The following is a 20,799-nucleotide window of genomic DNA, read 5'->3' on the forward strand; positions in this document are numbered from 1 at the left end:
CACCGCGCGGATCAGTCCTTCCCGCCTCCACGCTTGACGCATGCGCAGTGCCAGCGGGGCGCGGGCGGCGCATGCGCGGCGGCGGCTCTGCAGTACTAGGGGGGGCGCTGAGGGACGGGGGGGCGGCAGCCGCCATCTTGGGCGCTGGGCGGCGAGCGGCGGCGGGCGGCGGCAGGTGAGGCGGCGTGCTGCCATGGGGCCGAGCGGCCTGGTTTGGCTCCCTGTGGGGCTGTGGGGCTCTATCTGTGTTGGGCTGGGTGACCGGCCGGGGTTCGGCGGGCAGCGGCGGTTTCTTCAACGCTCGGGGCCGGGGGTCCGCGGGCCTCCTCGGTGCGGCTGTGACAGCGCCGGGCCGCCTCCCCTCAGCGCTCGGGGCTCGGCCGCAGCTCACGGGGCGGCGGGGCTGCGCGGCAGGACTGTGCTCGGCCACGGGGTATGGATGGGGTGGATGGATGGATGGGATGGATGGGATGGATGGGATGCGACCGGCTCCAACCCCGCCGGGCTCGGGCGTTTCTTTGAGCGGTGGGGTCGCAGCGGCGGCCCTGCGGGTCGGGTGGGCTCGGTGCGGCACACGGAGCCTGGGGAACGGCCCCGGCTACGTGCCGGGTCAGCCCGAACAAAGGTCCTTTAATCGGATCAGCGGGAACTTCCCCGGGAATCATTCAGCCGATGGGACGGGGCTTCGCTCGGCCGTGGCTTGTCACCTCCAGCTTCCTCTATGGAAAAGCTGCTGGGCGCAGAGCGCCTCTGGTGATGCTGTGCTGAAGCGTAAAGAGGGCCTCTATCCAGCAGCGCCTATGGATGCGGTCCCTCTTCCTTCCTTCCTCGGGCTGGGCTTTGGATCCTGCAGAGCTGCAGGAAAAGCTGCCTTGTTTGTCACCCTGTGCAGCTGATCGCTGGCCCCACCGGGAAATGACTCCCCGTCAGCTGTGTGATCTCTGTTTTCTCCTCACTTCAGGATGACAAAGCTGCCCTGAGTTTTTAGCCTAAGGCTTTTGGAATCTGAGCCTGGAACCTTCCCAGATAAGCACATCTGAGTGGCTTCAGTAGCTCAGAGCTCTGGTTGTGTTGGATTTGTATCCACATTTAGGCTTATGCGGGTACATAAGTTGTTGGGCACCATTAGTGTGAATGCAGCGCTGCAGTTACTGCTTTTTTTTGCCTTATAGTAAAAGCTAGACTTGTCCCAGTGAGTTGCTCGCAGGGACAACCTCCAGCCTGATGAGATGCATCCCAGCTGCCTGCTGCCATATTTTCCTTGTCAGAGCGGGGGCATCGTTCATCTTCTGCGGGCAGAGCCATGTTACTGACATCTAGTGACAGAGATACCCAGCCTTCTTTGGGCTGTATTTTCTTCCACCCATTTGTGATGTCTCCATAGGATATTATGGCCGGCTTCTCCCCTTCTCTTGAGACAGCACATTCCTGGTCTTTGAAGAGCTGAGTCTTGAGGGTACAAAGGGTCGTATCTGCAGCTTTTTAAAGCAGAGATAGAGGATTCTTTCTGGGCTATCTCAGGGTTTGTGTGTGTCTTTTTGTTTGCTTCACATGACCCTGGTTAAACTTTCCTCAGCCTCTTGGTGCAGAGGTGAGATGAAACTACCTAGTGCAGCACAGTGTCTTGCATCAGTTTCCTGAGCTTGTACAGCTGAAGGCTGTGAATATGCTTTAAGCTGGAGGGCTGCGTGGTGCTTTAATAACGAGGCCTGTCGTGTTTCCCTGTGTCAGGGTTTCTCTCATCCCTCTATAAGCTGGTTGTGTGCAGCACGGCACGCAGAGGCTGTAGGAGGGGAGCCTGCTTAGCGTTCAACGTGCTTCTCTTCCTGCCCACTGCTTGTGGGGATTTGTGGGATTGGGTTTAAAATAGGAACGCTTCCTCTGACACCGATGTGCTTATCTCAGGAGCTCTTTAGCTCACATTATGTGTCTTAATTAAATTACACGGCCTGTGTTCCCCAGGATTGCGGCTACTCTTCTTTAAAACCAGGTGTGGCCCGTGGCCTCCTGGACAGTGGCTAATGCAGCGCTATAAGCAAAGCTTAGGTGCTCAGATTAGCTCCTGCGTGATGACATTCGAGGTAAGCCTTAAGCCTGTCGGTTTGATAACAGCTAGTGCTAGCTTGAAAAGACTAGTTTCTTAAATAGCTTGTTTGCCAGAGCAGCCTGACTAATCCGCCTCCTGCTTCTACTGCTGTCATTTGTCCAAGATCACAGTGACTGCTGGAATGCACAAACCGTTACAGTTGGTTTGCCCTTGGTCCTGGGAGAGCTGCAGCACCTCTCCTGGCTTCTTCCTGGATGAGAGCTCCAGCAGCTAATGTACCTCAAACTGCTTAGCTGGATAAGCTCACTAATGCACAGAAGTCTTACTTACTGTTAAGTCTGAACCCAAACTTTCTTTTAATAGACTGCTAAATGGGTTGGTGCTCTGTGCCAGCTTATTGACTGACTTGTGGCTGCTGCTTCCAAGATGGACTCTGTACGTAATAAACGCTCTTCTTTTCATTCAAGGTGATATCAGTGCTGCAAGGAAATTCCAGGAAGGTGTTTTTCTTCTGGTGTGGATGCTGCACTTAGTGCATTGTGTCTGTGCTCCCAGGTCAGCCACGTGCTGCACCTCAGAATTGAAGCTGCTGACAGCCTGGCATCAGGACACTGCTTTGCTGAGCTGCGTTCCAAGTGCGTGGCACAATGTAGGTGTGAAAGGGCAAAGTCTGGCTTTTAAAGGAACACCCGGCATTAGAGCTGACATGCATTCAAACACACATCCCAGCAGTTTGCTTTTGTACACGATCCTTTTTGTAGCAGACTTTTAAGATGGTGACTTTGCTACCAAGGTTACCTTAAGGCATTTCTTACATAGTCTTAACTTCATACACAGTCTTAACGCCGCTGGGTTTGTAAGTGCATGTAAGTATGTGGTCCATCTCTGAGGCTCTTCAGGATGCTTCAGCGTTCTATTTATGGTCTGGAATAGAAGCGTATTGGAATGCAAGCACTTGGCAGCAGGGCAGGAAGCAAACTGGCCATGGGTATTTGTAGGAGCAGCGTTGTTAGATCTCTACTCCCAGCAATTAATTGCTTGGAGAAGCAGGACCCTGTTGGAAGAGGACTGTTCTAAATTGATCTGATTAGTCACCAGCTGGTTCAAATTCAGTATTCAGATGGATCTTCTCTGCACCTTAACCAAAATAAACCTGTCTATGTTATAACCAGAAAAATAACATGGTAACTAGCAGCATGGAGTGGGTTGCCATATGTTCAAGCTTGTGAAACAGAAGGAATGTAGCTCTGAAAACGTGGTTGACAGACCATTAAGCCAGAGGCTTCAGCTAGTTGCCTTGGCTTGCAGGCAGTTATAAACAGTCACAGAAGTGCTGGGATTTGCTCTTCAGCTGTATTGCAATGAGCTGTTAGCCTGAGGAAACTCGAAAACAGTGCAGGACAACCTCCCTCCAACGGGCTGACTGTGGAGAGAGGCAGAATGAGTCACTGGAGCTGATTGAGCAATGCAGTTACTGGGAGCTTTCTGAGTCACATCGCCAAGCTCTGCGAGCCGATGAACCCATCTCCTGTGGTGCGTTTCTTATTCTGGGGCCTTCTGATTCCGACAGCAGTGAGTCACTGAATGGCAGTTACAAATTAATCCGAGTGCTGTTCCCTGCAGTTCTTAACCATTGCAGGCTTTTTCTTCTCAGATCAGCTTTGGAAATGAAACCTGTTGGTTATTTAAAAAGGTGTGGAAGATCTTACTGGGTCAGAAGTGCAGCACTAAACTCCTTGTTACAGTAAACTTCCAACAGTTGAAAGAAGTATCTCAAAAGCTTGTTTTGAAGCACAAAGGAGAGGACCAAAACAAAGCAAGCTTATTTTCACTGCAGCTGCTTCAAGGAGGGCCATTGTCTTCTTTAAGGGCCTTTCTCTTTGCCAGGCTCTTAAGCAACTTCTCTTGCATGGTGCTCTTTGTATTGCTTGCTTCTCATCTGTTCATATATCCTTGGGCCAGTCATTCCACGTCTTGGGTTTCCCAGTTGTGCAGACCTGAAGTCATTGTGGTTGGAAAGGAATATGAGCAGCAATCTGATCAGGAAAGGTGGTGATGCTGGGCTTTACCAGCAGGCTGGGGTGTTGTCAGTCCTTCTGAGCTTCCACCATGGATACACTGTGAATGAACTCCTCCATTGCACCAAAATAAAGAAAGAAATGTATCAAGCCAACTGGCAGAGCAGTTATAAAAGGTATATTAATGTAATATATAATTGTAAAAGGTATAATTAATGTATAGGAAGTAGGCTGGTTCGTGGAGTTAAGGCACTTCTAGCTTTACCTGCAGTATGATCAACCATCCTGAAAACTGAACTCAGTGTGATCTGCTGAGCGGTTGCTTTTTGCTTGTTTTAGGAAGCCGAATGCTATGAACCATCAAGAAAACAGATCAAAGCAGGGTGATTATATTGTCTATGCCATGGTTTGCTTACATCCTGAATAACTTGTGTGGTTTTGAGTTTCCTTCCAGAAGGAAAACATTCAGAGGAAAGCACTGAGAAAGACCAAAGCATGGAGCAGCTTCCTTGTCAAGAGGAACTGAGTTAGGTAGGAAAACGCCTTTCTGGGGAAGAGTTAATTGAAGGCAGTGGAGAAGATCTACACAATCACGAATGGCTTGGAGAGATTTTTAAAGACTAAATATGTTTGTGTGACGCTGTATCTGCTCATCCTCAAACACAGTTCTTGTAAGGTACAGGCAAGCTGCCTAAAACTGATGTACTTAAGTGAAGCTGTTACAGATTGTGTTCTCACCTAACATATGAGAAAGGCTAGCCTCGTTATCTCAGCCAGCATCTAAAATACCTAGATTTTCTGAATAGAAGGTTTTTAGTTTCCAACAGGAAGCTTCATCAGCAATTGTCTGTGTGTTTTTAGCACAGTAGTAAACACTCTGAGACGTTTTCAGAGAGTAGTTGGCTTGCCATGCCAGCAAGGTGCTTTATCTTGTATATTCTATTCTGATCCTGTTGCTCATCAAAGCAGATGTTTCCTTTATGCTAAAAATAGCGGAACAAATAACTTAAGCAGCCTTAAAACCCAAGAGGAAGATTATATTTAAGAGTAGGATGTGCTTTCTAGGAATCTTCTGGAAAGGGTTTGTAGGATTCATATGATCCAGCTTTGGCCAGTTGTGTAAGCTTCTAGGAGATTCTTCTCTACAGCTCTGAAAGAGGATGTGAGAACTCTGCATTGCTTTTGGTAGCAATGATATATACCCAGATGTGGAAGGCAACACTGCAGCAGGCTGAAAAGACATCATTGTCTCTAAACAGGAATAAACGTTGATGTCAGTGCCACATGAAGCCACTGATGAGTGGCAGGGAGGCAGTCTGTTAGTAGCCAGGAATGCAGCCAGCAGGATGTGTTGAGTAAAAGCCATGAATGAGCTTTGAGAACTCTGTAGGCTTCTGCGCTGGAGGTCCTTCTAGTTCAGATATGTTCATTGCTTTTGTGTTCTATTTCTCTGACCTTTGAGACGATCTGAGACAAGGTCACTTTGACTTTATTTCTGCTGTCCCCGAACAAACGATATCAGTTTGCCCTCAGCATCTGTTTCTAGACTCACCCTCCCTTTCCTTTCCACCCACCCCAGACAAGTGGGTGTAGGCTAATCTTCCGTACAGCAGTGTGGGGATGGTTGGTTATCTCATGTTCTAGGTGATTAGCCCAAGACCTGGTTACGTGACCTGCCCTATCATGTGTGTAGTGCTCTTCCCTGGGCTGTGTGAGTGGGCATTGTGACTGGGGATGAGGTGAAGTAGGAGTGTATGTGACTACAGGAATGGAGTCTGGTAAAGTAACTATACTTGGAGAAGAAGAACAAAAGGCTGTTTGCCTCTGTAGGGTGTACTGGTTATGCAGATCTCCTTAAAGCAATCTTTACAGAAGGGGAAGGTTAGCAGTTTAAGAGGGTAACTTTATCACCACCTGATTGAAGTGTCTTATGGCTGAGATCTGTTCTGATGTCTCGTTGTGGCCTCACTACTCTGTTATGACTCTGAAGCAAAGCTCACGGATATTATTCAGTATTGCTGTTAAGGTACAGAAGTGGCTATAACACTACTAAGTAATAGTATTCTAGTAGCTTAGTTTGAGCGACTCCTCTCCTCTGTTCATCACAGTTTGTGCTGTGTCTGTCTATCTTGAGGGCAAACTGCTGATGCTTCTAGAAATTAGGTCCAGGAACCCAAGCTCAAGATACCAGTTCTAAGCTGTGAAAGCAGTTAGAGCAATGCATAGACTCCACGTGCATTGTGGCAGTTCCTTATCACCCTTTGCTTTATTGAAGTAGTATACTACTTATGGTCTTGATGTGCATATGGATAGGCAATACTCCAAACAACCCATTGTCATTAGCCAGGCAAGCTTTTTAGACAACTGCTAGCTTTTTGTATCTAGATATTAAGACAGCTTATCCTGTGAGGCAGCTGTGATCCCAAGCAGGTGTGTATGGATTTTGGTCAAGATGCTGCTTAAATAATCTTTATCTGCAAACTAAATGGTTAGAAAGATCTTTCTAGGAACTTGATTGTGTCTTGTCTAGCACTGGAGCAACTAGATCAATGGCTGTTGCTGTGGAACCTGTTATCCCTTTGAAGTTAAGCAGTCTTCTTGGGCAGGCAATGGTAACCAATGTGTACTTGCTGTGAAGATCTCCCTGCAGTATGATGATCTAGTTTGTGTCTCCATCACTGCAGGGATATGTGCTTTGTAGTAGAAATAAAGAGTCTGATTTACTTTTAGTTCCAGGCCATGCTGTTTGTCACCATGCAACCTAATGTGTGCTCTCTTGCTCCAGGTCTTAACCAACATGGGAAGAGAAGATTAAAGTTCCACCATGATCGGAGGCTTATTCATCTATAATCACAAAGGAGAGGTTTTAATCTCTCGAGTCTACCGGGATGACATTGGGTAAGTGCTTCCATTGCATCCTTGGTCTTTGCACTTCTGTCTATCTTTGGTGCAGACAACAACCTAGAGCTGCTTTGTTCTGCATTAGCTGTGCATGCATGTAAGACTGCAACTCAACTTGCTGCTCTAGGCCTAGTTCTGAAATAGCTGAGCTTACTAAGCCCAGATCACCTACAGGTGGTAGTAGAGGATAACCTGCAGGCAAAGCTACCACTTCTTTCTGTATTTAGAGACATGGCTGTTAGTCCAGGTGCTTCAACAGCATAGGCTGCCATTGCAGGAGTCTCCCAGTCTCACTGTAATTGTTAAAACACTGCAGGAGTGATGTGGGAACTGTCTGCCATGCAATGTAACCAGGGTTCTGAGTTTCCAGCTCAGGTGTCTGGTATTGAGTGCAGGCAGAAGACTGCCTCTGCTCTTTGGCACTTGATGCTATCAGCAGTTGCGTAGTAGCCACTCCTGTACTCTGATGTTCTGTGCCCTAACTCTATGCCAGCCTTGAATGTATATTAGGTTACTAAAGCTGTGGGAAGCTTTGAAAAACTTCAGTAAGCGTAGATATCATTGCTCTTCATGTAAGTGCTATCATTGCTCACTTGCCTCCTTTTCTGGGTGTGAATTATCTAGTGGAGGTTAATGCTGAGTAAAAGTAGCAGCTCCTGAAGGTTTCATAGTTTCATTGATGGGATACTAAGTTGTCAGTGTTATCTGTAGCAAGGCTTCACCTAATAGGTTGAAGTATCTCTTGACTTGTTCTAAGTTGACTAAAGCAAAACAAAGTAGCAGTTCAAAGTATGGCCAAACTACCTCAAATCTTCCGCAAAGAGCAGAGCCAAGGAACATTTATACTTCTGAAGCTGCTGGCTGTGGAGTTTCTGTCTCTACTGTGTGAACTCTTTCAGTCTTGCAAGTCTGTTAGCTGAAGCTCCTCAGAGCAATTCCTCTACCAGATCTGACTTGTGAACTTCCCCTAATGAACGTTTATTATGGTGACGAAATGAAGGTAGGCTGGGTTGTTGATGAATTGAGAATGTGCTGTATGTAGGGCTAGAGGCACTGTTGTTGTTGCCGCAGTTCCTGGCTGTAAGGTCTTGGGTTTTTTTCTGTGGCTTGCAAACTTAAAGCATTTGAAGATTTCTCTGTACTTGAACTGCCGCTTTTAATTCAAAGGGCATTCTGGCCCTCCAAGTATAAGCTGAAGGGTTAAATATTGCTTTTAATGAAGTGATCTTCCACAACTTTTGTCTTGGCACGTTCTCCCTCTGGAGTGACTTAATATGTAATAAAGTACTTCTTACTGAACATCTGGCAGGGCAACACCGGAAAACTGGATTTCCTACCTGACCCAGTCTTACCTTTTTCTTTCAGATATAGGTGCCCAAAAGATCCAGAAGTTCTCTAGAACGTTAGGAGTTAGTGTTGCTTTCAGTGAAATCCTTCGTTCTTTTGTGAAAGTGTCTAAATGTGTCTTGTGACTGAGGTGGAACAGGAGCTGGCTGTTAACTGAGCCTTACTCTCTGAGGTGTTGGATTCCTCCTGAAACAGGCCTTCAGACCCAGTCTGTGACTTTTAGGTATATAATCTTATAAAAGCAAGTTGTCTTATAACAATTATAATATCAGATAACAGTATCTTCAGCTCTACAGCAAACAAGTGAAAGTGGATATCCACTGTTTCCTCTTCTGAATGTTATTGTTACTACCGAGCATATGTGAAAGCTTTTAAGTTACCTATGTCCCCTTCAGAGGGAGAGCTTATTCTCTCCTCTGTAGAAGTCTGTTTCTAAGGCAAGCATCTGATAGATTCCTCAAATAATTCAGTCTTTTAATTCTTAATTGATAGATTTGAAGTGCAGGGAGTTGAGCCCATTGGGCTTGCTGGGAGGTGGTTTGAATGGGACACAGGCATAGCTGCTGTCATATTTGTGGGGGTTCAGAGTGAGTGACCTGTAAGACACTCTGGTCTTGGCACTTGCCTTTGATGTTCTGAATCCTCAGCCTGTGTGTTTGGAGAAATTAAAAGCTAACCATAGTAATGAGAACATCTCCCTTTGTGTAGTTAAAGGGTCTAAATAAGCACGTTTTAGCTCAAGTGAGCAAAGTGGCAGTCAGAGAAGTCCTTCCCTTTACTCTGATAAAGGCAGAAAACAGTCCCCACAGAATTTGGGCTTTCTTTGCTTGCAGCTTAGGAGAATGGCTTTAGTGCATGTAGTGCATCAATCTGTGCAGCAGCTAGTTGCATGCATAAACAGCCTCTTAAAAATATAAGCAAAGTACTATGCATTTAATTCAGGATACCATGGAGGGCTCTATTGTGACCATAAGTGTCTTGATTCTCAGAGACATAGTCTCTGGGAGAACCCACCTGCTTTTAAAAGTGCAGCCATTTGATTTAAAGAGAAAGCTATTTGAAATTGAGCAGCTTACATGACAAACTGCATGCACTTTAAATAGGAATTTGGTTTCTGGGCTTCTAATACATCATTTCTGCTTCGTGGCTCTTGATCCTTAAGGAAAAAGTGCAAGCTGGATAGAGCAGTGTCTGAATATGAAAAATGTGCCGTATCTCTCCAGATGTGCTCAAGCTCTATCGAACTTGCTGTGTTTCCTGGTGGCTGGACCGACCCAGGAAGCCTCAACCCAAACAGCTTCCAATGAGAGTACTGCCATAGCAATGCCTGCTCAGACTTGCAGCTGTTATTAGGCATACCAGAATAAGGAAAAGTGGGACTCTGTGATCTCTAGGCTGTGCCTCAGACTGAGGGTTCATTTCTTTTTTTTTCTCTACCAAGGCATGCCACATGTGTTAGCAGAGCAGCCTTGATATCCGAGATGTGGTGTGAATACAGCTCATCTGGACTAAACACCCAACTAGTCCTGAAATTCAACCAAACGCAAGTCTGTGACACTGGCAGTCTGACCATGGCATGTCTGTGTTGTGCCATGCGAGGGCTTTGTTGCTGCCACAGCTTGTTACTTCCCAGCCAGTACTTCCTAGGCCTTCTGTGCCCAGGGGGAGGGGGTGCTGTTTGGTCTCTCCGTATCTCTTTGGATTCATTGTGCCTTGTGTGTGTGTGTGTTTCTAACCCTTTCTCTTGTTGCTGTCACTCCTCCTTTCTCCGCTGGCGCCATTTCTGTCCATCCCATCTCATTGGCTGCTGTAGCAATAGGTAAGAGACGCGTGGTAGGCCATGACTGGCATTGCAGTGGGCAGTCGTTGTGCTAGAGGAGCTTCACTGACCTGAAGCTTCTCCTGTAGCACACACCAGTGTGACTGCTGGTTGTGGCACTAGTCCTAGTGGGTTAGGACTTGAGGCTGGGAGGGCTGCCACTCGGAGCAGGTGGAACTTTCCTTGAAAAGCTTACTGGAGGGGAGGAATGGGACTTCTAGGTGTTGTTTTACAGCAGGTTAACTACTTTCTTGTGGGGGAGAAAAAAAAACAACACCCAGATATTAATTTAAATCAAATTTACAAGCTTTCTGGAGCTGTTAAGCCTGGGAAGTATTTGAATGCCAGAGTTTTGTTTATGAGGGAGGGTGTTTACTGAAGAGGCTTCTGCTAGGAAAGAATACCTGCTATGATAACGTGTTCCTCTGAATGTCCTTTGTTATTAAACTTGGAACTGGCTGCTGGACTGTTATGAGCATTTGCATGTATCCTTGCTTGCAAGGATGTTACTGCTGTCTGCTCTCAGGCATGGTGTACATAATTGGTACCATGCCATTGACACTGCAGAGAGGAGAGCCCCTGTTGTTCTATGTAGTCTCAAGGAAGGGCATGAGTAATAAAGCACTAGATGTGTCTTGGCTTGGTATGTGGACTGCTGCTTTTAAGTCTGTCCTGTTATATGAAGCCTTCAGACTTCCTTCCAATGTTCTTAAAATCAGTGGATTTTGACTTTACTTGAGGAGCTTATCCTCACTTGTAGCTACAGGATGAAAGAACTCTATAGTGTGGGAAGGCTGACATCCGGAATATGATGCAGAGATCTGTGTTTAACTAGGACTGATTTGTTCCCTTTCAGTAGTGTATAGTGAAACTAGCTTGGTTTAACGATGTTAGTAGCTAGGAGAAACTTGCACAGCGCCTTTTCTGCACTGTGCTGGGCTCCTTTCCCATCATAAATGGTACTGGATCATCCAGTGCACATAGTGCATTGCTGCAAGAGACCTGCTCGGAAGCATAGCAGGCTGGAAGGGACACGTAACTGGAAAGTCAGAAATGTTCCTAATCCTGCTTGCTGCTTTCAGCCTGCCCTCCATGGTACCTGGGATGTGGAGGTGAGATGAATCTGGGAATTAAAACTGCCCTTTGTGGTGTGTGCACGCGCACTGACATCTGTCAGGTGTCCTGGGCAGGTTTCCTGTTTATCTTTTAACTTGGAGGTATATCTGGGGGAACTGCCATATCAGGGGAGACTACGGCTTTGTTTTGGGACAAGAGTATGAAGGCCTTGGCATGTAGATTAGATAATAAATAGTCCAGTCAAAACCAGACTCTTCTTTGAGCCACAGCCTTTTTTAGTGTTCATTCCTGGCTATGGTAATCAATCAGCAAAATAAGCAGAAGGAAGGTTTTCTCTACCATCTGATTCCAGGTGGAAGTCGGCTTCTCTTTCTGCCTGCAATTAGAATTGTCATACAAAACTGCAGAGACCAATAACTTAATTTCCTTGAGTTTTATACAGGATTTTAATATCAAAGTCTGCTCAGAGCCTTCATTTGTCCCTCTTCGCTGTGACATCCCCAGGCACTTATTCTAAGTAAGCTGGGTACGTGTAGTTCAATGTCTGACTGTAATCACGTAAGCAGAACTGTGCAGCCAACCTGTTTTTGTGCACATGGTGGTAACTTCTCTTTGGTCTTGTAGGCGGAATGCCGTGGATGCCTTCCGCGTCAATGTCATCCATGCACGGCAGCAGGTCCGCTCGCCCGTCACCAACATCGCCCGCACAAGTTTCTTCCATGTCAAGCGTTCCAACATCTGGCTGGCTGCTGTCACCAAGCAGAATGTCAACGCTGCCATGGTATTTGAGTTTCTTTACAAGATGTGTGACGTGATGACTGCTTACTTCGGAAAGATCAGTGAAGAAAACATAAAGAACAACTTCGTGCTGATCTATGAGCTGCTGGATGGTGAGATGTTTCCCTTCAGCCTGCTGTATGAGTTCGCATTTGGTTGTTCTGTAATCCTTTCCTTACCATAGTTGTTAATGTGGTTGGCATGTCTCTGTTGCACTCCTGGCCTGTGGCTCTGTGCTAATTGTCTTCTACTCTCCTGTAGAAATCCTGGATTTTGGCTATCCTCAGAACTCTGAAACAGGGGCCCTGAAGACCTTCATCACTCAGCAAGGCATCAAGAGTCAGGTAACCAGAGGGATTTTGGCGTACAGCATTGCTCTGCTGGCTAATTTTCTGTAAGCTTGTTCAAGAAAGTGCAGTTAATTACCCAGCTAACTGTTTGACCTGTACTGGGTGGAGGTACCAGAGTAACTTAAGAATACCCTGGCAGTAATGTAGCTCACTGGCATCTTATTCCAGGAGTTCGTGTGACTTCATGCTCCTTGGCACCTGAGTAGTTGTGAGAGGAAGGGCCCTGTGTTAGGAGGGTAGTGACAGTTCCTTGGTTGTAAGTGATTACTGCCTTCAGGTACTGATCTGTGTCACCTTCCAACAAAGACTAAACACATCTGCCTACTGAACCAGAAATAGCTGTCCTGTGTGTGAATCTCACTGAGCAGATCTGTTCTCTGCAAGTCTTTGCTTCTTTTTAGCTATCAGGCTTTGTGCCTGGCTTTGAAATGAAGTATTATTCACCCTTCTGGTTCTTGCTGGCAGTCAGGAAACTGATGTTACTGTGTTGCTGCAGATGCATCTTTACAGTCTGGGATCTCTCATGTTAGAGGTGAGGTTCTCTGGCACAGCAGTAACTCTTGCAATGAAGCATATGTGGGATTGGAGGATAAATTGCTCCTGAAGGGAAAAAGATAGAAGTTGGAAGGTTTGAGGGAATGTTTTTCAAATTAGGTCTATCTTATTGCTGCTGGTTACTCCTCAAAACTAGGTTTGTCATCCCAACTCATGCTCAACCTCTATAAAACAAAAGGACTGCTGCAGTTACTGTTTCTTGTGTTCCTGGGGCATATTGTTCTAAAAAAGCGATGCAACTTGTTATGAGGACTCAGCCTAACACTTAATTCTATCATCTATTTAGTAAGTGAGTCAAGGAGAAGCTGGAAGTCAGCTTATACTAAAGCTGTCTGCAGAGTAGATCTGTATGAAATTTCAGACTCAAGGTGTAAGCAGAAATGAAGTATTCAATAGGAGACTGCCTGGTGACTGTTAAGGATAAGCAGAGTTCGGAGTCCCTGGAGGCTCTATTTTAGCTTATTTCATTAGCACTGACTTCCTAAAAAGTCCTTTTAATCTTCTAGTAGCAACACTAGCAGTACCTCAAGAAACCGAGGGGAAAAGGGTGGTAACAGCAGTGGAACAGGTTGCCCAACGAGGCTGTGGATGGTCCCATCCCTAGATGCGTTCAAGGCCAGGCTGGATGTGGCTCTGGGCAGCCTGGTCTGGTGGTTGGCGAGCCCTCACATAGCGGGGGGGTTGAAACTGGATGATCATTGTGATCCTTTTTGACACAGGCCATTTTTATTTATTTATTTTTTAAAGAGGGAGAAAAGCTGCCTCTGAGCAGCATATATTCTGCTAGAACAGCAGTGTTTTGCAAGAGGGCACGTGTATCAGTAGCCAGATGTGAGTACATCCGGTCTCAATCTTCCATCCAGAGCCCTGGTGTAAATCTGTTTGGCTTTCTGCAGTCTGACATTTTGGGCAGTCAGCACTCAAGGCAGCTGAGTCAGCTCCTGTTCCTAGGAAAGCTCCACCACCCTCACTTCCTTCCCTATTTATTTTGCTTTCGTCTGTTTTAACGAACTCTCGTGCTGTTTGTGTGCACGTTACTGCCACGGCATCTTACCTTGTTCGAGAATAGGCTTAGTCTTTCCCCTTAAAAGAGGAGTTCTGATCTACAGCTTTTGCTAAGCAACAGCCCACAGCTATCTGCTCTGTTCTGTGCATTGCAGTTCAAAAAGAGCAGCAGCAATCCTTTCCAGACATAGTATTTCAGGGGGAGCAATGGAAACAGAATTTTCCATGTTTCCATGTCTGCTATTTACTCTGGCACGTTGAGCCTCAAATTCCTCTTTCACATACAGCCAATTTCTGACAGATAAGTCGGGCTAAAATCTAGGACTGGATCATCTGTTATCCATGCTCCCTTATCTCTGCTTAGTTCGTGATGGTGTTTTCCTTGGGCTGTGTCCTACTGACTTAAAGGAACAAAATCTGCCTTTATGGCAGAATTCCTAAGCTCAGCTTTTTTTCCTTTTCAATGAAGAACTGAATACTCCACCTTTTGTGGTTACAGTGGTTCTTTCCAGGGCTGGTGGTCATTTTGTACTGCACTGAATACTTACCTAGGCAGCTCCCAGTGGAGTGTAAAACACTCTCCCATGTCAGTATTCTGATAATGGTTCTGTTTGCTCAAGGAGTGACCAGTTCTGGCAAGAACAAAGCCAACACTGGTTTTAAATTGTGATCCTGTACTGCCACCCTGTGGGCCCAGTGCAAGGCTGCTGGGGAAGGACCCACCTTGCCATTCTGCTCCACTCTGGTGGAAGAGGCAGGATAAACGAGGACACAACTTCTTACAGGACTGGGTTTTATTAAGATGCCTGCAGCCCTGGGTACCTCAGATTAGGCATCTGTGCCATGGTAAACATCCACACCTTGCTTTAGGAATGGCAACTTAAGGAGTTAACAACTGGGAGTGGTATTTGGTTTGTTTCCGCTGTCCTACCTTGCGCTGGGGTGGTGTATCATGGGCTGTGTCTGAAAAGACTTTTCACTGCTAGGGAGGTGTGCTGTGCTTTCTAAGCTAAAGGTTAAACCTCCTTGTCTTGTTTGTGCAGACTTAGTACCTAGTAAGCAATGAGCTGGCCTGCTTTGTTCCTGTCCTGAGGTAGCCTTAAGCCTAACCTGCCTCTTTCTCCCTTCCTCCTTTTTCTTGCTATTGACCTGCTTGCCTGTCTAACCCTGTGTACACCACACTTGCTGCTATACATCTACTTCTTCACTTTCTGCGTGTGATTGGACCCCGTCTATAGCATCAGGTAGGAAACCTGCTGGTGCCTCTCAACACAGTCCTTAAAGCTCATAGGAGGCTTAAAGCAGATACTGTTAGGTGTGAGATTAGTGCTGGAGTGCAACCATTGTCCAGAATGGCATGATAATGACTGCAGTCATTAAGAAACAGTTGTTACCAGCTGCCTCATGGTCCTAGGGTCTTACATTGGATAAAGGTACAAACTGCCCTGTCTCTCTTAAACACAGATTGATGCATTGGATGTGGTTTGAGTGTCATCAGTTTAGCCCAGTCCTCGCACCAAAATGTGGACTAATGTGCAACTAACAAAATGGAAGCAGCTTTCCTGTTGTCTCTGTGACTAATGTTTAGTGTTGAATTCCCTTGGCTGAGGAAGGATTGCTATTGTGACACTATCAGCTGTGTGACAGCACTTAAAATCTTAATTATCAAAAGTGTTTGTGTGCTGTAAATGGCAAGTACTTTCTTTTTGGTTTAAAGTAAGCTTTCTTAGTGCCTCAGTTTATCTAGAGACTTAAGATGTGATTCTTTCCCTTTAGACTAAGGAAGAGCAGTCCCAGATCACCAGCCAGGTGACTGGGCAGATTGGGTGGAGACGTGAAGGGATCAAATACCGTCGCAATGAACTCTTCCTTGATGTGCTGGAGAGTGTGAATCTCTTGATGTCCCCCCAAGGTAAGTGGGAGCTATTAAGCTGTCATCATTTTTTTTTTTCCAGGTAATAGTTGAATGCTTAAGTATTCAGAACTGTGCTCTTTTCCACTCCAGGTCAGGTTTTGAGTGCCCATGTGTCTGGCAGAGTGGTGATGAAGAGTTATCTGAGTGGAATGCCAGAGTGCAAGTTTGGCATGAATGACAAGATTGTCATTGAAAAACAGGGCAAAGGGACTGCGGATGAAACGGGGAAGAGGTAAGAGGCATATGGTAAAGGGTATGTGCTACCAGAGACTCTTATGAGAGGGCAGTGCTTGGTAGCTTTTCTGATCTGACGGAAGCAACTTACCTTTTTTCCCCCTTCAGTTCTCACTGCTGTTTTTTCTCTGGATAGGTCTGTTGCTGTGTGAGCTACTAAACTTAGGACTTCAGTTAAGAAGGCTTTTCTATAGCAGGACTAGTGTGAGCAAGTGGAATGACTTGCATGTCTTGGGTGACTGACTTCTCGTCTGTACAGCAGCAGGTGTCTGGAGCAGTGGGTGCTCTGGGCTGTCATCTTTAAAATTCAAGCATAATGATGAGCGTGGGGTCTTTGTACCTGGGAACATTTTCTCAAGGTGGATTCTGCCAGAGCTTGTCTTTAGCAGTTCTAGTCAGTACAGAATCTCTTAGAGGTTGTAGTCAGCCTTCCCAAGGAGCAGTGAAGGAACCCCTCTGTAACCTCTTCCACCCAGATTGCTTTTTATAAATCAGAACAGCAGACAAGCTGCTATGTAAGCCCCTACTGCTGTCACACAGGTGGCTGTGTGGTCTGGAGGCTCGTCCCTTCTGGGAGACCAGCTGCCTTCCAAATATGCCTCGGTCAGTATGAACCTTTAGAGCTGTGGATGGGTCTTATGCCTTCTTCCCAAGCAGGCAGGCAGGAAAAGAGGGGGAAACAAAGGGACTGCCACTTTTTCTCCCACTGGTTTTGACTGAGCTGTGTTTCTTTTCTTTTGTCTTTTTGTTCGTGGTGGTGTTGTTTTGTTTTGTTGTTTGTTGGTTTTCTTTGCTGACCCCCCCCAGTGAATTGGGAAGGTAGATAATCTGCTTCAACTGTGTGTGCTCTGCTCTTCTCCCTGTCTCTTGCTTTGTGTGATTTGTGCATGTAACTCAGACCTCAGACACTTTCCTAGATGGTTCCTGTAAACAGAGCTGAGCTGCTATTTGCCTTTTATCTCAGAACCAAGCCAAGAGCTATCACTTCACTGTCACCTTTAAGCTGTCTTTCTTGTAACCAAATCTAGTTAATAAGAAAATGGATTAGCCTCAAGTGGGTGGGGGAATACGCTAGGTAAAATATCTATGTAGGCCTCTGAAGAGTCAGCAACACTGCCCAGAGTTCCTGTACTGTGAATGCTTTCACCTGTAAGTGTGCTATTTTCTTGAGTTACAGAAGCAGAACAGACAGGGATTCTTGGTGGTTCTGCCCACTCGTGGTCCTCCAGCAGGCAAGAGGCAGGAGAATCACTGTCTGGAAGCATTTAGCACAGGTGACCTAAAGGAGCAGCTGCTGCCAGTTGCTTTTTGGCTTCTGGTATGTGGCAGTGTCAGATCCTGAGTAATGCTGCCTGAGACCTGGGCTAGTGCTGGGCAGCACAGTTTTCCCTGCAGCATCATAAAGAAACCAAGGAACTTGACGTTCGTCTGAGCAACAGATCAGGAATAGCTGACTCCCACTTGTGAAGCACAAGCTATGCAAATGGCTGGTGTAAACTGACAGCCTGGGATAAGCCTGCTTCTCATTTGTGCAGGTAGAGGTGGCTCTTAGGGCAGCTGAACCTCCCTGTTACGTGTACTGTCTCTGAACATCGGCATGGTCACCCTGTTGCTCGTAGCAGTGGAGGCAGCTTAGATATCACAGCGCTATGTTGCACCACCTTTTCTATACTTCTGCCTCTTCTGCTGCCAGCTAAATTCTCAGTTTTATGTTCACTTTCAATAGGTGAAATGAGTTCTTAGCTAATTGTAGAACCTAGCCCTGAAAACATCTTCCTAGCAACCAGAACTCAACACAAGCAGAGTGCTGTCAGGCTCTGAAGAGATTTCTAAACAAGAGGAGCCTATACCTCACATCTCCTGGCTTGTGGCAGTGGGATAGCTTTGTGGACAGGAAAGTGTTTTCTTATTACTGTGCTGCAAGAAGACTTGGGCTACCAGAGTTGCCCTTGCAGTACTGGGGTGCTGCTGGCAGGCAGGCCTGAGCATTGTGTTCCTCTGGCTGCAACAGGAGTGTCTCAGCTTTGGGGAGAGGAGGGAGAGAATTGTTTCAAACAATTGTCCTGAAATATGACTTTGGTAAAGCAAGGGAAGTCTGAGCCAGGAGGCTGCTGTCCCCTGAATCTCTCCCTGCCTCCCCATTTCCTGGACACTTGCGATGGCAACATGCTCTGTAGAATAGTCTCTGCCTGAGCAAACTTCGGCTGTACCAAGGTAGTGGGGCTGTAACTTGCAGCTGTTTAACTCTGTCTTGTGTTTTAGCGGCAAACAGTCAATCGCCATCGATGACTGCACTTTCCACCAGTGTGTGAGGCTCAGCAAGTTTGATTCTGAGAGGAGCATCAGCTTCATTCCGCCAGATGGAGAGTTTGAGCTCATGAGGTACGTTGTTGGGAGGTGAACAGGCTGGTGTTGGCATACACTTGCTGCTGCTGGTCTTGGACAGACTTGCAGTCCTTGAGAACTAAGTAGACTATGCTACACTTCCCTTCCTTCTTTTCAATCTGTAGATTGCTCTGTAAGCCCTTATTTTACAGATGGGGTAGAAACATGGTTTTCTTTCTTTGCTTGTTAGCACGCTCAGTGTGCAGAAGCTGTTGTTTTAAGAAGCTGGTATAATTTGAGAGCTTGAGGGAGTTTAACTCCTCAGTTATGTTGCTTTTGTACCTGCAGATACCGAACCACTAAGGACATCATCCTTCCCTTCCGTGTGATCCCTCTGGTGCGGGAGGTGGGTCGGACCAAACTGGAAGTGAAGGTGGTGATCAAATCAAATTTCAAACCTTCATTGCTGGCCCAGAAGATAGAGGTGAGCTGTGGGCCTGTTCTGTCTCACTGCTTGTTGTCTCCTGCTGTGCTGTCCTCGCAGGTGGCTTTTCAAACTTGCATGGGACTGAAATGAACTGAGTGCTTACAGATGTGTGGTGGTGCAAAAAGAGTGCCACTGCTACAGCATCATTTCTGTTCTCTATCCTCTGCCTTTCAGGTCCGGATCCCAACACCTCTCAACACCAGTGGAGTGCAAGTTATCTGCATGAAAGGGAAGGCAAAGTACAAGGCTAGTGAGAATGCCATTGTGTGGAAGTAAGTGAGCCTGCTGATCAGGGTGCTGTGTGGGTAGGGTCTGAGAAGGCACTTTGCTCAGTCTCTGCACCAAGCACATGCAGTGGAGAACTAACTTTTGGACACCTTGTCACTTCTGTGCTTTCTCTGATAGGATCAAACGAATGGCTGGAATGAAGGAATCCCAGATCAGTGCAGAGATCGAGCTGCTGCCCACCAATGACAAGAAGAAGTGGGCTCGGCCCCCGATCTCCATGAACTTTGAGGTGAGTCCCTGTTTCCCTTCCAAGGTGCTGCTATCCTTAGAGAGGCTTTGTCAGTCCAGCCCCTTCCAGCCTCCTGAAAGCTGAGTTCTCACAGCTGTTGTGCAACTGTGCCTAGCGTGAAACCAGCCGGGTGTCAAAGCTAATGGAAGAATATTGCCTTTACAGCCATTGGGTTCTGTCACCATGCACGTGGGGAGGGATGGCTCTTTGTGTCTGTTTCTGCTTAGCCCAGGTTGCTGTGTATGGGGAGCATCTTATCACCGTGTTCCCACTTGATTTGTTGCCTTTCCTTTGTTCAACAGGTCCCATTTGCGCCCTCTGGGCTGAAGGTGCGTTACCTGAAAGTCTTTGAGCCAAAGCTGAACTATAGTGACCACGATGTGATCAAATGGGTGAGGTACATCGGCAGGAGCGGGATCTACGAGACCAGGTGTTAGCCCCAGCGGGCTGCCAGGCTCCCTCTTCTCCAAGCCATCCTCCACGTCTTCTCAGTCTTCAAGTACATTCAGAGAACATCTGCCTGGCCCCTCTACGCTGATCCGCAGCCTGTGGCTCACCCGGGAGCAGACTCTGCCTGTGCTCAGTTACCACCCGCTGCAGCTGATGCTCAGAATCAGGTTGTGTGCAGGGGTGCAGCCTCCTGCTCCCCATCCCAGGGTGGGGAAGGGCTCGTCTAACTCCCATCCTCTCGTGATCTTTCTAGGGAACGTCCACCATTAAACTACTCTTCTGTTGGTGTCTCACTACTCGCATCATATCCTAGTATTTTTGAAGTTCTTGTGCATATGTACTCGTAGAATAGACCTTAAACATAGACTGGACAAATCTGAGTTGAACTTACCCCGGCTTCTGTACTAGCTATTGCTGTTGTGGTAGATGTCGCTGGCCAGTCTGGGATGCCTGAGGTGTCACCACCTCCTTATCTCACGCAAAGTCTTCAGTATAGAGCCCTGCTTTGGGAAGGTTTGTGACCAAAAACAAAGGCTGAGGGTTCAGACTCTTGGTGTGTATGTGGGTAATGCAGCATTTCAGGGCCATGGAGCAACTCACCCCAACCCTGCTGGCTCCAGCCAGTCCCCGTCCATTGGAAATAAGGCCGGCTCCACCCTGCGCTGTGGGGCAGGAGCTGAGCGGGGTCTGTTCTCTGCAATTAAACGCACTCACAGCCCCTGCCCCATCCCGTACGGCCCGTACAACATTGCTGCTGCCCGCAGTCCCGCTTCTGGTGGTGTGCTCTCCATTTTGTACACGTTGTGATTTGTCCAGCTCTCAATCTAATAAAGTACGTAGAACGGACCAGGCCGTGCTGTGCTCTGTGCCGTGCTCCGGGCCGTGCTTTCGCTTTCCCCGCCGTGCGCAGGCGCTGTCCCGTCGCACTACGTTTCCCATCGCCCCCCGCCATGATGGCGGCTCCGTCCCGTCATC

The 20,799-nt window shown here is 47.0% G+C and overlaps 1 protein-coding gene across 12 annotated transcripts; it reads left to right on the top strand.

Annotated features, from left to right (window-relative positions):
- The first annotated feature begins 116 nt into the window (after nucleotides 1-116).
- Nucleotides 117-20,670, top strand: AP2M1 (adaptor related protein complex 2 subunit mu 1). 12 transcript variants are annotated; one of them, XM_085513163.1, is made up of 13 exons: nucleotides 117-175; nucleotides 2,515-2,696; nucleotides 4,520-4,741; nucleotides 6,851-6,963; nucleotides 11,834-12,099; nucleotides 12,248-12,330; nucleotides 15,673-15,808; nucleotides 15,902-16,043; nucleotides 18,308-18,427; nucleotides 18,719-18,854; nucleotides 19,032-19,129; nucleotides 19,263-19,374; nucleotides 19,677-20,670. In XM_085513163.1, exons 4-13 carry the CDS (start codon nucleotides 6,890-6,892, stop codon nucleotides 19,809-19,811), a joined length of 1,302 nt encoding a protein of 433 aa, XP_085369289.1. In that variant the 5' UTR covers nucleotides 117-175; nucleotides 2,515-2,696; nucleotides 4,520-4,741; nucleotides 6,851-6,889; the 3' UTR covers nucleotides 19,812-20,670. The 12 variants fall into 12 exon arrangements, with proteins under 12 accessions (XP_085369289.1, XP_085369283.1, XP_085369284.1 ...); XM_085513157.1 differs by having other exon boundaries at nucleotides 4,520-4,596; XM_085513158.1 differs by having other exon boundaries at nucleotides 2,515-2,682; nucleotides 4,520-4,596.
- The last annotated feature ends 129 nt before the right edge of the window (nucleotides 20,671-20,799 follow it).

The sequence above is a fragment of the Coturnix japonica genome, chromosome 12 (assembly GCF_054131305.1).
Source record: "Coturnix japonica strain WE chromosome 12, WE-NBRP24, whole genome shotgun sequence".
Taxonomy (NCBI): Eukaryota; Metazoa; Chordata; class Aves; order Galliformes; family Phasianidae; genus Coturnix; species Coturnix japonica.

Bases quoted from the DNA above. Each gene is read 5' to 3' on its own strand.
- AP2M1 (XM_085513163.1), top strand. From the start codon at position 6,890: ATGATCGGAGGCTTATTCATCTATAATCACAAAGGAGAGGTTTTAATC. The intron at 12,331-15,672 runs GTAACCAGAGGG...CTTTCCCTTTAG, and splicing joins AGCAAGGCATCAAGAGTCAG to ACTAAGGAAGAGCAGTCCCA. The intron at 16,044-18,307 runs GTAAGAGGCATA...CTTGTGTTTTAG, and splicing joins GCGGATGAAACGGGGAAGAG to CGGCAAACAGTCAATCGCCA.